This window comes from Dreissena polymorpha, chromosome 12, assembly GCF_020536995.1.
Source record: "Dreissena polymorpha isolate Duluth1 chromosome 12, UMN_Dpol_1.0, whole genome shotgun sequence".
Lineage (NCBI taxonomy): Eukaryota > Metazoa > Mollusca > Bivalvia > Myida > Dreissenidae > Dreissena > Dreissena polymorpha.
The window spans coordinates 72,456,796-72,477,127 of NC_068366.1; the positions used below are offsets into that span (position 1 = coordinate 72,456,796).

The 20,332-nt window shown below is 35.0% G+C and overlaps 1 protein-coding gene across 1 annotated transcript; it reads left to right on the forward strand.

Annotated features, from left to right (window-relative positions):
* The first annotated feature begins 994 nt into the window (after window positions 1-994).
* On the forward strand, window positions 995-7,338 carry LOC127854140 (protein HEXIM1-like). The gene is made up of 2 exons (XM_052389143.1): window positions 995-1,262; window positions 3,100-7,338. The coding sequence occupies exons 1-2, from the start codon at window positions 1,094-1,096 to the stop codon at window positions 3,816-3,818; spliced, it is 888 nt and encodes a 295-aa protein (XP_052245103.1). The 5' UTR covers window positions 995-1,093; the 3' UTR covers window positions 3,819-7,338.
* The last annotated feature ends 12,994 nt before the right edge of the window (window positions 7,339-20,332 follow it).

Below are 20,332 nucleotides of genomic sequence, written 5' to 3' on the forward strand. Positions count from 1 at the left end.
ATGCCAAAATCTGTGAAAAGGCCCCTTTAAGGCATAGTTCAACGTCAATCTCGTGGGTTTTCAACTCCCTACAATATCATATCAATAATGTTGATCTTGAAGCTGACTGAAAAATACTCAAAACATAATGATATTCGATCTCTACACTGTAACCACAGCCAGATGCCAGTATACACACCTGTAAAGCCGCAAGCTTTCATAGCTGATCACAAACAGTAAAATTTCAATGAAAGACCTATTATGATGAATCTTAATGTGAATCCCCTGCAAATCTGGAGTAGTTATTATATTAGGTGTTGGAACCTGCAATTGTAACAGTGTGGTAACGATTGTCAGCTATTAATCACAATAATGCTGCGAAGAAAACTCTAAGTCAGTTGAGACATATAAAGACACTTACAATATCAAAGTGCCTGATGTGTCCAGCTACCTAGTGGTAATGCAAACTATTCCACATGGATGGAGAGGGGAGTTGATTTGAACCATGGTGCTTTAAAAGATTTTATAATTTGGGTTATATTCAATTCCACTCTTAGAGCCAGGGACATGTACAAACATATCCCTGTCACAGCCGAGCAGATTTGTCAGTGCCGATATCAAATTAATTGAATAAATCAGCTAACAATATATTGAGAATAACTTAATTTGAACCCCAATCCGCCGAGACATTTAAGTCGATTTGACGATGAATGTTTACTGTTTCTTCATACAACCAGCATGTAAAAATCTTCAAATATTTAGTTCCAGGGGTGCTGAATACCAGGCGTGTTTATAACTACGCCCAATTTTTGAGGTACAAAAAGTAAAAGTAGTGATACTCATATATTTCGTTACAACATTTCTTCGTATTAATGACGTTATACATATATCCAATAAACTTTCTGACAAACAAAAACTCAGCTGATAGATGCGTGTGTATTTATCATAGAACTATTTTTGCGGTGGAAGGATTTGGCTGTCACTTGGTTCAAGAAATACGACCTTTCCACAGCGCTACGATTAGTTGTCGTTTGGCAGCAAGTGGGACCACGTTAATTTATCATGCACATTTGCCCCAAAACAGCTAATATTACATTGACAGATTCACTAATACATGACAAAAATTATGGAAGAACAAAATTTGGAGGTGGATCGTCAACGGGATGACGAAAAAATGACGTTAAACGATAATAACAATAGAGATGCTGAAACCCCTGAAGTGGGCGAGTCCAAAATGCTCAACGAAGAATGCAAAGAAGCAGACGCCAAAATTATTGACAAAGGTATGTAATTGTCTTTATTTGACGAATCGTTCTTTGATTAATCATATTATGTTTTCATTTGATGTTGTTTATTGCATGATTTTAGATAGCTGATGAGTTGTTTTAATCTCTAAAATGTAACGAAAGCTTGCTGAACTCGTTAAGCAGACGATGGTGTTTTCTGGACGTATGATGCTGTCATTCGAAATGTAAATTTTATTAATTTTTTAATACGCAATAATGGGACCAGGTGGACACCGTGTCAGTTTTATGTTGTAATTCTAAAAAGACCTCATTTTAATTATTAAGTGTTTAATCCATTTTGCAGGAAAGTGATTTAAAAAATTTGATTGTTTTTAATGTTTGGAATTGAAGCATTCATTTTCGATACTAGGACTAAGAGCATTGTTCCAAATTAGGGGAAGATGGTTGTACATTTGCTTACCTTATAACTTGTGACAGAATGAACTTAAACCGTTTTATATCGGAAAAAAGTTGGCATTTGTATACATTTAGTTAAGAGTTGTCTCTCTTTGACTAGAAGTGCTTTTAATACCGCACATGATCACAATCAGCTGTGGTGTCGGTTTTCAGAGAGAGCATTGTCTTTATTAATAATCTGATTTTTAGCTAGGCTGTTTTTGAAGAAACTCTAGGTATTGTCATAGCCAGCTCGTTTTGTCGTGTCCGTTGTCGTGTCGTCCGCGTTGTGCTAAACCTTAACATTTTGTCAAGGTTTTGAACATTGGCTCTAAAATCAAAGTGCTTCAATCTACAACTTTGAAACTTCCAATTTAGCTGCACCTTGATAATTTCTACATGCCACACCCATGTTTGGGTCACTAGGTCAAAGGTCAAGGTCTTTGTGACCTCTAAAAAAAGATCTGACAAGCTTTCATTTATTAAAAACTGCACCCGCAGCCGAGCATGGCACCTGTTATGTGGTGCTCTTGTTTTTTAACCAGGTTTTCCGAAGGAAAAAACTGGTTATTAGATTGGCGAATGCGGGCGGGCTGCTGGCTGGCTGGCGGGCGGGCGGAACAAGCTTGTCCGGGCCATAACTATGTCGTTCATTGTCAGATTTTAAAATCATTTGGCACATTTGTTCACCATCATTGGACGGTGTGTCACGCGAAATAATTACGTCGATATCTCCAAGGTCAAGGTCACACTTTGAGTTCAAAGGTCAAAAATGGCCATAAATGAGCTTGTCCTGGCCATAACTATGTCATTCATTGTGAGATTTTAAAATCATTTGGCACATTTGTTCACCATCATGGGACGGTGTGTCGCACGAAAGAATCACGTCAATATCTCCAATGTCAAGGTCGCCACGACTAAAAATGGATTTTTTTTAAAAACAAACTTACAAAGGGGGTTAATTTTGTTTGTTCATTTCAAAAGTTCAGTTTGAGTTTTCTCCCTTTATCAGATTTTTTTTTCACAACGAAAACCTGGTTTTGTGACAATTTTGTCCCTTGTTACATATTAATTCTCTTTTTTCAAATTTATAAATGGGTGTCAACTCTTACATTAGTCATACCTTTATTAGATTTTCAGTATTAATTTCTAATTTCATATTATTAAATCCATTATTCATCTGCTTACTACATGTCACTAGGTTATTATGTCTGGAAAAAGTCTGTTTATAAAATATAAAATATGCTATTTCAATGTTTCAACTGGCTTTTAAAAAGCTATAACCTCAAAATTGTGATTCTAAATAAATGCTGGACAGGAGTCTTTGGTCTATCACATTGAAATAATTTAGGGTGAAATAAAAACAGTTGTTACCATAAATGATTATGTAATATAAAAAAAAAATTCATGATTAAAATTTGGTGGTGCTCTTTCGTAGAAAACACGGCGGGAAATGGTGACAGTCCAACAAGTGATTCGGACAACAATGAAGGCCGAAAGAAGCGCAAGCGCCGTCGACGTCAGAAAGGTGGCAAGAACCATAGGCGCTGGAAACCATATGATAAAATGAGTTGGACAGAGAAGCAGGCGCTGGAAGAGAAAGAGACTCGTAGAGCAACTCTTAAACGGGAAGAAGCTTTTGCCTCTGGGCACCCTGTTGCTCCGTACAATACAACTCAGTTTCTGATGGATGACCACTGCAAGAACGAGGCTATTTCACCTGATCTTCACAGACATAATTCAAATGATTCAAAGGCCTCAAACTCTTCTGACACTTCCTCGGATTTCTATGAAGACGACGAGAATGATGGTTTTCAGGAGAAGAACTTCATGGACACGTTCAATGATTTTCGTATGCAAGATTTGATGAATAAGACGAAAGAGGACCTTGTGCGAGATTATGTTCAACTTGAAATGAAGTTGGAACAGATAGAGAATCAACACAAATCGGAAGACCTTTCAAAGTCCGGTTCTGAAAGTGACTTTGCTGATGATTCAATGGAGATGAAGCAGGAAGAAGCTGACACTAACAAAATGGTAGACTTTTCTGAATACGAAAAGCTGAAAGCCGAAAATAGCAAACTTAAGATGCAAAACAAGTCTCTTCTTGACATACTTGAGAGTTCATTTCCTAAACATGTACAAGAATTAAATTAAGTACTTGCTGTGTATTTACTTGTAACATGTATATTAATTGATTTTAATGCATTGACTTTTATTTACACTTGCTTTTATGAATTTTGGTGATCTCAATATTTTTCTGAAGTTCTAAAAATGTGATTTTACCAAATGTCTGCATGTCATGTAAACAATGTTGATTTTTTTGTGCTTATTCTCTCTTTTTTTGTTCAAATTTTTAATCAGATTTTTTTTAATTAATCAAAATGGATAGGTTCTTTATTGTAACATCAAAGTACACGGAGACAATGTAGACATTTATTAACTACTGCATGGCAGGTTACCATGGTATTACATAAATTTCAGCGATTTTTTTTGTCCAATTGGGAAAAGTACCCGTTTCGGTCCAATTGGGAAAAATTGAGTCGTGAAAACCTGAAAATTGGGGAAAATCGAGTCGTGAAACCCCCAAATTGGGAAATTGGTGTATTTGATTTTATGCTCCCAAATACTTTAAAATTGATTCTAACTGTTTTCAAGCTGTCAATAATATATTTACCTAGGTTCAAACCAAAATGTTGCATTCCCCCCCCCCCCCCCCCCCCCCCCCCAAAAAAAAAATAAAAAATTATTTTTATTTATTTTTCCTTAAAGGGATCTTTTCACGCTTTGGTGAATTGACAAAATTGAAAAAAGTTGTTTCAGATTCGCAAATTTTCGTTTTAGTTATGATATTTGTGAGGAAACAGTAATACTGAACATTTACCATGGTCTAATATAGCCATTATATGCATCTTTTGAAGATTTTAAAGCCTAAAAATTATAAAGCGTTGCAACGCGAAACGATTGAATAATTTGGAGAGTTCTGTTTTTGTCGTTAAATTTTGTGAAACTACGAAGATTGCTTATATAGGGTATAAAATACGTCAAGTAAGTGTACTCGGCGGAATAGCTCAGTAGGCTAAAGCGTTTTACTTCAGGACTCTGGCAGGACTCCGGGGGTCACTGGTTCGAAACCTGGTCCGGGCAATGTTCTTTTCCTTTTTTAAATTTTATTCTTGATTTTTTACTGGAGCTTTTACGATCCAATGTTTACATTTATCTATATAAAGCATTTAATGAATAAGTAAAAAAATGCCAAAATCTGTGAAAAGGCACCTTTAAATTTGGGAATTTTTTGGCCAGCAATCGGGAAATATGTAGTTTTTTTGTAATTGGGAAAGTGCCGTTTACCGGTACTTTATTAAGAAGGAAAAAAATAGCTGAGTATGGAAACCAGGCCGGGGTTATGGTCAATGACTTCATTAAAACATAAATGTGCAAGTGCCATTATTGTCCCCTACCAGTGAAACCGGAGGGGACTTCTGGTTTGCACTCCGTCAGTCTGTCCGTCATTCTGTCTTGTCAGTCCGTCACACTTTTCTGGATCCTGCGATAACTTTAAAAGTTCTTCATATTTTTCATGAAACTTGAAACATGGATAGATGGCAATATGGAGATTATGCACGTCATTTCATTTTGTTCCTCGTCAAAAATTCTGGTTGCTATGGCAACAAAAAAAAAAAATTACTGACAATGGTGGAGTTTCACCGGTAGGGGACCATATTGCTTGACAATCTCTTGTCAGTAAATTTTGCATGCATGGATTACTATGCAATATTTTTATGTTCTGTTGAAGTGAATTTATTTGCATTGTAATTACAAGAAAAATCTTGTAATTGTTGTGATCTGACATGTCTATATGGAATTGTTTGTTGTTAATCAAATGTTTTTGGAACTAACAAGACATGTACAATATAACATGAAAAATGTTCAAGAGACAATTTATATGTAACAGTAATATAATTTTAACATATGGATACCATTCAAATGAGAATGTATTTACACATTTTATTCTAAATGAATTTGTTAAATTTGTAGACCTGTCAGTAGTCTTAGACATGACGGATTAATTATGTTGACCCTTTCAATTTTAAAACTGTTTCCATCCAAAAATTGTGACAGCAAACAAAACTTTGTTGTATGTTTTAATAATGGTATCCATGTTTGCAGGCCATCTTCAATCATATTAATGCTTTTATATAAAAGTATATATTTGCTTGACTTGTTTAATGGCAGTTATTGAAATGTATTTGTTCTTTGATATTGCTTTTAATTGGCCGACTTAGTGGAAAATATGTGCAACAAATAATGTGCCAGTGGTGCTCAATTGTCCCGTTTTGGACATTTTAGAAAAAAGAAAAACTCATAAAAATAATAAAACATAAAATATGTAATGAAAAATAAGCCTAAGGCTTCATTTTCATTGTCATTATATTAATTTAGGGCATTTTGAAAATTCATCTTTTTATCATGTGAATACTAATATTTTTGTACATAATTACCGTGTGCGCTTTATTATTTTTAGTATGCAGGATGTATTCTTGCCTACATGTAAAATATATAAAGTGTGTACCAGGTGCACAAGTTATTTGTTAAGCATTTTACCACAATGTCTTTCATTTTTGTTTTGAAACTTAAGGTGTTACATGTACATACTCGTCATATCATGAATTCCATGTTTCAAATGTTTGAAGAATGCAAGGGCTTGACTGCTTACTCAAAAAGCTACAATATCAAAAAAGACATTGTCAGCAATTTTTGATTGCCTACTTGTGTTTCAAGTTAGTATTTCTTTAATAATAATTTTCAAATAACCGATCTTTGAAGTTGTTATTTTTTCTAACAAGTCCATTATTGCATACAGTGCTATTTTCATATTTTCAGGATAAACAATTTTGCTTATTACCAAAATATTGAAAGGAGAGCTTTTCTCAGAGTACTTTCCTTTTCATTTAAAGACTTGCAGCAAAAAAGGAATTTTTAATGCAATTGTACAGTAGTCGTAAAAGAAGTTAAGAGTATAGCCTGCCACTAGCAACTGAAATGAGGCTGTAGTGAATTTCAAGTTTTGAAGGATCGAGTATTGATTGACCATAGGTTTATAAGGTACTGTCTCTGTATCTCGATAAAGCTCTGTATTTGTGTGGAGTCTTAATGAATGGTTAACATTTATATAAATCCACGATGTTCTTGTCGGCATGACTTCTTTGAATCAATAACTTCCGATTTGTGAAAGTCTGACTGGAAAGTCCGTTGTAGTAAATACGTCGCTGACTTATCAATGACTTATCAAAAATATTAAACACAGAATTGAAATTGTAAAATGCCTCTCATTTATAAAGATGAGAAAATCTACCTCGAGTCTGTAGTAAAGACAGGGCAAAACATCAATAAAATAATAGAATTAAAATTGACGTGCACTCAACGTGCACTCGAAGCCCTTGTACTTAACTGATCTGTATATGCTGCAGCTGTTGTTTAAAAATGGTGTGTATAACTGTCTTCCTTCTTGCTGTGTAGACTGCGTACTCCTAACCATCCAGTTTTAGAAGAGTTACATCTCAAAGCAATGTGCTTCATAAAATTGTATGCATGTTCTTAAGTGTGTGCTTTCATTACTTTACATTGTTCATATGGTTGACATGTTTCGTTTACTGAATAAATAATACTTACGAATTGTAATGTCTTGAGTGTCTTAAAAACGTTTACTTGTATAACCTCAGTTGGTTCCAGTTGCTTAAGATGTGAGTGTATACATAAGCTTCAACGATTGTTTGTAGTTATTAACTTAAGATTGAAACGTGAAAATGTGAATCTGTTGAAGGTGTGGGTAGATTTAAAAAAAAAAATCAGCTCACCTGAGCACAATGTGCGCATGGTAAGCTTTTGATATTGCCTTTGGTTCCGTGGTCAACGTATGCCATGTGAACATTTTATAGAGAACGTCTATAAGATTTATTTACAATCTTTATGAAACTTAATAAACTTCGAAAAGAGGCATATTTTTTTGTGAAATTTTAGAAGTCAGTTTTTAGCTCGGCTGTTTTCGGAAAAAATCCGAGGTTTTGTCATAGCCAGCTCGTCGTCCGCGGACTTTCGTGCTAAAACCTTAACATTCAAGGCATGGGGCTTCATCAGATGAAAAATGCGTGTTATCTATGCAAATACACATAAGAAGGAGGCGTGGATTTGGTTTTGAAAATAAATGTTTACATTTTGCATTTATCACTACCAAAAAGAACGAAAAGAACATTTACACGCGTGCATTGTCGGAAATGTTTGCAAAGCTGTCAACTTGAACTTGAAGTCATGTATAATATATCCAAATTAAGTTCACATTTATGAAAGTCTACCGCCCATAATTGGAACTATAGGCACAAACTATTATAATAAATGATCTGTTTGCCTATCGGACGTATATTTTTATGTCCCCCACTATAGTAGTGGGGGACATATTGTTTTTGCCCTGTCTGTTGGTCTGTACGTTGGTCTGTTTGCGCCAACTTTAACATTTTGCAATAACTTTTGCTATATTGAAGATAGCAACTTCATATTTGGCATGCATGTGTATCTCATGAAGCTGCACATTTTGAGTGGTGAAAGGTCAAGGTCATCCTTCAAGGTCAGAGGTCAAATATATGTGGCCAAAATCGCTCATTTTATGAATACTTGTGCAATATTAAAGATAGCAACTTGATATTTGGCATGCATGTGTATCTCATGGATCTGCACATTTTGAGTGGTGAAAGGTCAAGGTCATCCTTCACAAGGTCAAGGTCATCCTTTAAGGTCGAACATCATATAGGGGGACATTGTGTATCTCAAACACATCTTGTTACTTGTATGAATTAATTGCTTTACAGTTACAATGATTTTCAAACAATAAAAAAGATACCAATTAGCTGGAAATTAACTTAGCTTCAGAGCGGATATCATTATAAAACCTAACAGTTCAATGAAAATAATCTACAATGCGTCAGAGTGGGCATAAATCAGCTGTAATAGTGAGCTTTTAAGTTTATAAACGAACTTCACACATGTCATATCTCGACATCTTTGTACTGCACCATGTCATATCATTTTTTTCATCAACACGTTGTATGTAAAGTCGAATTTTTCCACCAATACGAACATTTTTAAGAAACCCTGGCGGATATGTTACTCGGGGACATTGGTTCAATATAATTGTCGGTGAAAAAAAACTTTTTCACTGGCATGATATCTTTAAAGAAATTTGTAAATGAAGTGCTTAATATGGACAAATCCCAGCATCGTCGACTTTAAATAGCCATATTTCAATAAATCCTGAATATTAATATATAACCAGGATTTTTCTAACATACATGGTAATACCTCCTTTGCATGCACCAAAATATATTTTATTTCAAAAATGCCTTTAAACAATTATAGAACTGGATTTACTGACCCCACAGGTGGTTAGCGTGTGGCTATGCTATTAATTAGTGAAAACATCATTTTGAATGATAAATAATCATATTATAACGAAAAATTAACTTTTCTGAAAAAAAAATTTTCACTATCAAATATATATATAACAAGGTATGCAACTCAAAATCAGCCCAAAACGGGGTGCATCGCTTTGAACAGCCATATCTTCATCAATTTTTCAGCGATTTTCACGATCTCGGTCTTATTCAACGCAGAAATGAATTTCCTTTCTGGAAATGTATATGTCTTGCAATATTTTTACAAATGCTGGGTCAACTTTTAAGAAATAACACGATACACAACACGCATGACCCAGTTGACAGTGATCATGTATTCTTTATGAATGAAATCTCCAGTTGTAAAGACACACCTCCGCATTGGACCAATGAAATCACTCGTATGTTTAAAATGTCAGTTAGTTGAAATGTATGTAAACAAAGGTTTCAAACGGCGCTGGACAGTTAGTCTTGATGCAGAATGTTACGACAAGAACGGTAATAATGTTTTTTCATACGTTTTATTGAATTATGGTATCGAACTACATGAACTTTATAGGGAAGTTGCCCTTTACTCCGTGAAGATTTCAGTCTTAAAGACAGCATGATCACTGTCAACTGGGTCATGCGTGTTGTGTATCGTGTTATTTCTTAAAAGTTGACCCAGCATTTGTAAAAATATTGCAAGACATATACATTTCCAGAAAGGAAATTCATTTCTGCGTTGAATAAGACCAAAATCGTGAAAATCGCTGCAAAATTGATAAAGATATGGCTGTTCAAAGCGATGCACCCCGTTTTGGGCTGATTTTGAGTTGCATACCTTGTTATATATATATTTGATAGTGAAATTTTTTTTTTCAGAAAAGTTAATTTTTCGTTATAATATGATTATTTATCATTCAAAATGATGTTTTCACTAATTAATATCATAGCCACACGCTAACCACCTGTGACTGACCCTACCGAAATTATTTGAAATATAACGGCTACATCTCCTAGCATGTCCAACTTCTCACAGCATGTCGGGTTTCCGGGGGTGTTTGAGCAAACAGGCCGAGTTTGGTTTTGCTGAATCCATTTTCTCAGTTCCTTAAGTGACTGTATTTCCCGAAAATACAGTAGATCAGTAACATATTCAGTTTGTTTCTGAATATTTGCCGTTAGTTGCAAATTTATTTCGTTATAAAAATTGTAGATGAGTACGACAGCACGTGCTGCGCTCAGGCCTTGTATTGTTAACTTGTGTCGCGATATTAAATGGGACATGTTGCCTTTTGCAACATGTGGATGACAGATCGGTATGAACAACACAAACGTCTGCTGAACTTGCATTTATTAAATATATGTGTTTCAGGACACGAGCTTCGTTATTTATTTCACCGTCACATGTCGTGTATATGCTTTTGTTTTCATTCCTACACGTATCACAGGTGGTTAGCGTGTGGCTATGCTATTAATTAGTGAAAACATCATTTTGAATGATAAATAATCATATTATAACGAAAAATTAACTTTTCTGAAAAAAAAATTTTCACTATCAAATATATATATAACAAGGTATGCAACTCAAAATCAGCCCAAAACGGGGTGCATCGCTTTGAACAGCCATATCTTCATCAATTTTTCAGCGATTTTCACGATCTCGGTCTTATTCAACGCAGAAATGAATTTCCTTTCTGGAAATGTATATGTCTTGCAATATTTTTACAAATGCTGGGTCAACTTTTAAGAAATAACACGATACACAACACGCATGACCCAGTTGACAGTGATCATGTATTCTTTATGAATGAAATCTCCAGTTGTAAAGACACACCTCCGCATTGGACCAATGAAATCACTCGTATGTTTAAAATGTCAGTTAGTTGAAATGTATGTAAACAAAGGTTTCAAACGGCGCTGGACAGTTAGTCTTGATGCAGAATGTTACGACAAGAACGGTAATAATGTTTTTTCATACGTTTTATTGAATTATGGTATCGAACTACATGAACTTTATAGGGAAGTTGCCCTTTACTCCGTGAAGATTTCAGTCTTAAAGACAGCATGATCACTGTCAACTGGGTCATGCGTGTTGTGTATCGTGTTATTTCTTAAAAGTTGACCCAGCATTTGTAAAAATATTGCAAGACATATACATTTCCAGAAAGGAAATTCATTTCTGCGTTGAATAAGACCAAAATCGTGAAAATCGCTGCAAAATTGATAAAGATATGGCTGTTCAAAGCGATGCACCCCGTTTTGGGCTGATTTTGAGTTGCATACCTTGTTATATATATATTTGATAGTGAAATTTTTTTTTTCAGAAAAGTTAATTTTTCGTTATAATATGATTATTTATCATTCAAAATGATGTTTTCACTAATTAATATCATAGCCACACGCTAACCACCTGTGACACGTATAACTGAAATTTCATGGTTGAAGTTTCATTGTATTATTAATTTAAATAAACAAAGATAATACGATCAGTATAAATAGTTAAACAAATAAAATGCTGATGCACGACATGGCGAATTTAATACACATAAACCCATGTCAGCAAAGCGGTAAAGTCGTATTTTATCATTTTGAGTTGCTTGCTTAATGATCACTGCACGTGACTTGTACAATGATAAATTGAACATCGAGACAATACCAAAATAGGCATTTAAAGCTCATGTACATCGAAGAATTTGATTTTATGATACATATTTGTTACATTGTTTTCAGTGTTTAGTCTAAATTGTTAATCACTTGCAAATTAAAGTCAAACGTTCAATATCTGAGACCATTTGACTTTACATTACTCTCGTGTCGACCTTTCTTACAAAATACGTGCACTTCTTTTGTGTCTTCAGCTCTTTCTATTTATAGCACCGCTTCTGCAACCTGCTGTAAATATGTGTACATGTCACGTGCAACACGGTGGGCATTTGTTTATTTAATATGTAAATGTTTATAACGACAATATGAACAGTTGTGGGTCAATCTTGACTGACGTCAGCAAATGTACATGTTCGACCGAAAAACTCGATACTCGTATGTTTACAGCGTATCTCGGTCGCTTAAAATGGACTCGTCTAATCACGTTTGAACGGAAACAGACTATGTACCGCCGTTTTTGTATAGTCTGTTTCAGACTAAAAATGACATTAAAGTTTGCAAAAATCGTTCGATTGCAAACTCATTGTTTCATCAAATTGAAAGTTAACTAGCTGTTTAAATGAATGAAACATAGCGGGAATTACCTCTTACACTCAAACAAAATACTTGTAATAAAGATCTTTATCCACTTATCATGCACTTCTAAAGTTATCCAATATTAACTCTGATTGTGCCTGATTTGTTGTTGTAAACTAAAATGCTGCGGTATAAGTTACATTTTAAGTGTTAATACATGCGTGTACATTTTTTGTGCTTCCTATTTATTGCCGTATAGACCCCTGACAACCGTTACAATATAGAGAAACACGTCCTTGTACTATCTATATTTAATGACTTTCATTTATATAAACACATATATATTTATAATCAGTGTTTAGTTCTCAGCCGATTTTATTTTAATAGTTGATCGTCACTTCCCACTGTATTCGCCCATGAGTCGAACACATATAAATAAATGCGGCGTCTCATTAACACATGTAAATAAATGCGGCGTCTCACGAACACATATAAATTAATGCGGCGTCTCATGAACACATATAAATTATTGCGGCGTCTCATGAACACATATAAATAAATGCGGCGTCTCATGAACACATGTAAATAAATGCGGCGTCTCACGAACACATATAAATAAGTGCGGCGTCTCATGAACACATTTAAATAAATGCGGCGTCTGACGAACACATATAAATAAATGCGGCGTCTCATGAACACATTTACATAAATGCGGCGTCTCATCTGGGTCTACGCTGTTTGCCAAGGCCTTTTTTCTAGACGCTAGGCATAAATGGGTTAATAAGCTGCTTGAGAAACGTATCTAGGACAAATACAAACATGTAAATTTGCATCATTTGTATGCACATTTTATTATAAAACGTTGAATGCGGATGTGTATAAAGAAAACATTAGTTCACGCTTGCGGATATGTAGATCTACTCTAAATATAAACGCAAAATTACATGCATCCTGAAATAAATTTACACGTTAACATCAAATTCTAAGACCTGTAATACATATTATAATTCGTTCGCAGCACTTCACTTCGAAACTCGTATTAAAATCGGCTCGCGTGGTGACATTGACACGTTCTGTATACCAACATGTAATTCGCACCGCTAAACCGAGATAAGAGCCTACATATAACGGTCATGTTAGCGAAGGAAGAGAACTCCTGCAAATTGATATCAACGACAATTATCTCCCTTCTCTCACATATTCGATATATACTTGCATTGTTTACATAAGCATAGCTTTTAGTGATAAATCATCCATATGCGTTGCATCGAGTAATATATGCATGCTAATTTTAGTTTATATAATGATCGAGTATAACCTCAAAATAAGCATCGAGTATGTCTCATTTGTTTGGGGACGGGAGTTTACTGATCATCACGGACATTTCACCTAGTCTGTTTAAGAAATGGATCAAAATAGTTGCAGTAGTACGTTATGGCTTTGTGCTTTTTTGTCATTTTGTGTCAGTATTCACACAACGTGCATACATTTTACCTGCCTGATGAGGGACACATCGCGATAATCGAGTATACTTATGATCATGCTTATCAGATATTATATTTCGAATGTAACCACTGTATTGAATTAAGGGGAACATTAAAAGGATTATAAACAATCGATCACTTTATTCTTGTAGCAGGTTTAAGATACTGTAACCTCAATTATACAATTGTACACTACATTAAATGTCTGTGTTTATCTTTTAATTCTTAAAATGACAAGTTTCACATTTCTTGAGACTGTCACTTTAATATACCTCGAAAATCTACATCAGGAAGCAATTTTTTCACTGAAACCATATGAGATTTACAGAGCTGTCGCAAATAACCCGTAATAACGTTATATTTAATTTTTAATTTAAACCTATTTATTTTAGCTCGATTGCATCGAAAGCCTAAGGCTTATATAAACGCTCTCGAGTCCGTTTCCTGGGCATAGAACCAGTACTTGGTGTCTTTGAGTGAGATCTAAAGAACGCTCCCACGGTGGGGATCGAACCCGTGACCTCCCGGTCGCTAGGCGGACACCATATCCATTACACCACGGCGTCGGTTATATTTGTATGCGCCATGAAAAGAAGCCTCGCAACTTCTGAGTATGAAAACGCTGCGCTTCTTTACATTAAAATTTAAACTTATTACCCTCCAAATAGTAACACATCGAAACATCTACAGTAACATCTCAGTCTAGTGTTTTATAATTAGTAGCCTTATCTGATTTCAGCTCACGAATGTATTATACATACATGTATGTTAGTCAAAAGTTCACGATCTCCGTGTTTACCAAGCCAAGCAGTCAGTTCAATATGGCGGCTGATTTCTGGCTTTTCGTTATAATGTGTTGGCGGGTTTCAAAGTCGACAACAGGAGAACATGCAAAAACTACACAACTACAAAAAGAACGAAACATGTTATATTAATTGTCACAGTGGCGGCATGTTTGTATTTTTGGCGGGTATATTGGTCGTTTTCTCGTAATTGCGTGTGGGCGAGGTTGAAAGTTGCAAGATCGACAACACGCAAGAACAAATATACGTCCATAAAAAGGATAAAAAACGACAAATCTAACAAATGTCACATGTGCGCCCGTTTACGTTCTGGCGGGTATATTTGTCGTTATTTCGAGTTGTCTTGTTTACTACCTACTTCTTCAACCCGCTAAATCGCGAGAACGATATGGCGAAATCAGCCACCATATCCCATTCAATGCAGTGAAAAATGAACAAGTTAAGACATGAACTTAAAGTGATATTATGGGCATCTTACAGTTTATAGGTGTCTATTGCAACCGTTGTTTATTGTTGGTGTTTTCACTTCATATACACTTGTATTTGTTAATGCAGCATCAACATATACTAAAACATTATCCCGGAAAGAGAAAAATAATGCATTTGAATATCAACCGTACTTTCGTTTGACAACTGATCATGCATGTACGATGTGATACTAAATTTAGTTTTATTGCAGATTTGTTCATACGACACAATTTTGTTTTACGGATAATTTCGGCTTACAGGACTGGGTGGGTCACGTAAGAATATCGAATAAAAAATATGTTTTTTATAAACACCTGGTAGCAAGATGAGTTGCATATAATTGGTCAGTAACTACATTTTAACTAACTCTTTTGACCTGTTAATTCTTTTTTCAGCTCAATTCAACAGTGAAAAATGCCCATGATATCACTTTAAGTGGGTTTGCGCGTTTTGAGTAAATACCGGATAATACCTAATAACAACATAAAGGACAACAAATCACGGTCTAATACATGACATATGCTGGAAAAAAATCAGCATGTAGATCTATATAGCTTTTTCATGTATTATATGTTTTAAAACTACAAATTCTATCATCAATCATTAGTGTGTTTCTTATAATTCATGCGTAGTACACGTCAAATTATGTTTGTCGATTAACACGTCATGACATTAACTCCGTATGTAAATTATGTGAAAAATGCACTTTTAACATTGTCAGTTTCATCATGACCTATTTTTTATCGACATCCACTATATATATATTATATGCTTCAAGTTAAAATTACTGTTAAAGTTCCGAAATGTTTATTCTCATACATCGGAAAATGTAATATGATCCTTTAAGTACGTGTATAAACCTATCATTGTCCATATATTTACTTTTATCCCATCATCAGACGTGCATTGTCGAAATAAACCACTGTGGAATAAATTTTCCTCTATTTCGGCAGTGCTGAAAAGCGCGGCGGAGAATGGTGATATTACTCGGAATCAACTATAAAGTAATCATTTTTAGTAAAATCGAATCAGATTCAGCAAAACAAACAATTTAATACCAAGATGTAATATATTTTTAACACATAATGCAACTCAAAAAGCAAAAAAACAAACTATTTACAAATATTAAGTGCGCGTACTCGTGACGTCATTATTAACACGTCATACGACACAATGCATGTTCTTTCACGCTAAAGCTGCAGTTGTTTACTAACAGTTTAGTGTGTTTTTTTCATTATTTCTTAAAAATCGGGGACGTAGAGGTATGATAAACAGAAAAACAGGTTAGTTACTGATCTTTTTGTAATGTATTAGGCTCGGCACGATTAAAATAATGAAACAATGTTTGCTTAAAATAACTTTGGGATTTTCCGTGTAGTTCGATTTTCCTATTCTATTTTTAAAATAATAATTCACGAATAAGAAAATTGATGGGATACATCGAATTTATAAAGTTGTAAGAAACATGCACGCCAAAAATAAAAAAATATATATTGGAGCCCATGACTTTGACGGGTTGCTATGATATATGCCTTTAGCGTTAAAACAATTTATATATAATAAATGGCTATCACTTCAACTCATCAAAAACATATGCTTTGTCTTATATAATGCTTAAATAAGATGGATTAACGTTGTTCATTATATTTGCATTGCGCACCAACCATGTACACTAGCTGTGTGCCCCAGGGCTTTTATACATAGTATTTCATTTGCTTAACCCATTTATGCCTAGTTGACTCTTCCATTCTTCTAAATTGGATCAGTTTATTTCCAAATTAGGGATGTCTAGTATATTTATGCCCCCCTTCGAAGAAGAGGGGGTATATTGCTTTGCTCATGTCGGTCGGTCGGTCGGTCAGTCGGTCCGTCCACCAGGTGGTTGTCAGATGATAACTCAAGAACGCTTGGGCCTAGGATCATGAAACTTCATAGGTACATTGATCATGACTCGCAGATGACCCCTATTGATTTTGAGGTCACTAGGTCAAAGGTCAAGGTCACGATGACCCGAAATAGTAAAATGGTTTTTGGATGATAACTCAAGAACGCATACGCCTAGGATCATGAAACTTCATGGGTAGATTGATCATGACTCCCTGATGACCCCTATTGATTTTGAGGTCACTAGGTCAAAGGTAAAGGTCACGGTGACCCGAAATAGTAAAATGGTTTCCGGATGATAACTTAAGAACGCATACGCCTATGATCACGAAACTTCATGGGTAGATTGATCATGACTCGCAGATGACCCCTATTGATTTTGAGGTCACTAGGTCAAAGGTCAAGGTCACGGTGACCCGAAATAGTAAAATGGTTTTCGGATGATAACTCAAGAACGCATATGCCTAGGATCATGAAACTTCATATGTAGATTGATCATGACTCGCAGATGACCCCTATTGATTTTGAGGTCACAAGGTCAAAGGTCAAGGTCACGGTGACCCAAAATAGTAAAATGATTTTCGGATGATAACTCAAGAACGCTTTTGCCTAGGATCATGACACCTCATAGGTACATTGATCGTGACTCGCAGATGATCCCTATTGATTTTCAGGTCACTAGGTCAAAGGTCAAGGTCACAGTGACAAAAAACGTATTCACACAATGGCTGCCACTACAACGGACAGCCCATATGGGGGGCATGCATGTTTTACAAACAGCCCTTGTTATTACTATATTTAGAATATTCTTACAGAAATTCCTTAAAGCAAACAGCGGCGTCTCATCTGGGTCTTCGCTGTTTGCCAAGGCCTTTTTTCCAGACATTAGGCATAAATGGGTTAACATTTACTCGTAATCATCACGATGTTAACACTTAACGAATTGCTCGTTTGCCTAGCTTGCGATAGTGGTGCACAAAGCAAGCACGTACTACACGCACCATTGAAACTATTCGTGAAGTTCGAACTGCATTTGAAACCATTGCGCCCCATGTAAGACTATATGAATATCCTGTTTGTACATACTGTAAACAACGGTACGAGACAGTAAAGTATATTATTGTTAGTTGAAGTTTCTTGAAATAACATTAGCAATTAGCCAAGTCAGGTAAAAAAAACGCGTCAATGAGTTATCAGTACATATGCACCACAGAAAGCAGCTTAAATTCAGACGTAGAAAAAGACCAACACAGCGTTATCAGTACATATGCACCACATAAAGTAGCTTAAATTCAGACGTAGAAAAAGACCAACACAAAGTTACATTTCTTAATCGTGGCAAGAGAAGAACGATTGTCAGTTTACACGTTTATTCACTAACATAATTAGCAACGTTAACATGTTGGACGACGGCGAAACACTTTATATAGAATACTGCATTTATTGATTACACTCTCAAACAGACATAAACTATACATTGTGTACAATTACGATGAAGGACTTTGTTAAACGAAACAATCATTGGCGTCGCACTGAAGTGCGGCGACTCGTATGTAATACGTTTTTTTTCGCTTATGGGAGAAGTTATTTTACGGATCAATGTATATATTTTTGTTGTCAGAATATCTTGCATAGTGGTGATTTTTTGTGTTAATAAGTGTAAATAAGTACTGCATTTGTGCCTATTACATTTACTACAACATGTATTGCCAATAATGCAAAGCTAATTATTTTAATTAATAACTGATCACAGGGACTGGGCAATAATAAAAGATCACAGGGACTGGGCAAATGTGCGAACCGGTGAAACTTTCTGGTTTTGTATAAAAACAAAGCATAATCAAAATATATTTATTTTGTGGTTTTTCTAACAATAGCAACTTTTGCTGTTCGAGTTTTGGTTAACGCGTATTTTCTTCAATTTTACAAGACGACAGCGATTACACGGTTTATTGCTTTATTGATAACCGTTACACTACAGTCACTTATTAATATCTTAGCTAGAATGTGAATTTTCAAGCGGTTCCGTAGTGTAGTGGTTACACGCTCGCTTCACATGTGAGAGGCCCAAGGTTCGAGCCCCAGTATAATCAAAATATTGATTTGTGTTCTATGTTAACTTTTTGTTTTGATGTAGACATTTTAGTTTCAAGGGATCTTTTCACGGTTTGGTAAATTGACAAAAATGAAAAAAATTGTTTCAGATTCGCAAATTTTCGGTTTAGTTATAATATTTGTGAGGAGACAGTATTACTGAACATTTACAATGGTCTAATATAGCCATTATATGCATCTTTTGACGATTTAAAAACCTGAAAATTATAAAGCGTTGCAACGCGAAACGATTGAATAATTTAAAGAGTTCTGTTGTTGTCGTTTAAATTAGTGAAACTACGAAGATTGCTTATATAACGTATAAAATACGCATCTCATGTATGCTTGACAGGATAGCTCAGTTGGCTAATGCGATGTTTCTTCAGGATTCCGGGGGTCACTGGTTCGAGCCCTGCTGCGGGCTACTTTTGTTTCCTTTTTTAAATTTTATTTTTGATTTTTTTACTGGAGCTTTAAAAATTTAATGTTTACATTTACAAAAATAAAGCATGTAATGACAAACTTCAAAACATGCCAAAATCTGTGAAAAGGCCCCTTTAAATAAATATGCTGTTTTATTGTAACCATTTTTTGTTTTTATTATGCCCATGAAATATATGTGTGAGAGGGTGGGGGGGGGGGGTTCGTAAACACATTTAAACTTTTACAGTGTTTTCATATCAATGAGTACTCAATCCCTATCGTAAATGAGCAACGTAAGAATAAGTTTAGAATCATCTCCACTTGAAGTTGAGAAAAACATGAAAATACGCTTACAAGATGAAGCAGATTTTTAAAAACCTACACAGTTCTGTTCCATTAATGAAAACTACACACGGATGCCAGTAAAAAAGGAAACCAATGTAAATAAAATGAACTATGAAATATTTGGGGGTTACAAAACAAAATCATAGATATTAATGGTTATGTGGGGGTTATAACACAACATCATAGATAATGGTTATATGGGAGTTATAACACAAAATCATAGATAATGGTTATACCAGTATCTTTTTCTATTTTGTTTAAAATTATCGGCCAATATATTAATATTTGCAGTAGAAAAAAAATCGTTCCATGTAACTTCATTGAGTGCCTTTTACACTGAAATTCCCGACGCCCTTGGATGCTTTGCATCAATACTTATCTTGTATAGATCCACAAATACAAACGTGGGCCTGTGGTGTGGTACCACTCGATGCTTATTTTTAAAGGGATTTGTTCACACAGATTTGCGTATTTGGACACATGTCTTCAAATATGCTAACTTACAGATGAAGAACGTTTTGAATATAAAGTCTAAACTGATTAAACGTATTGTCTTCCCC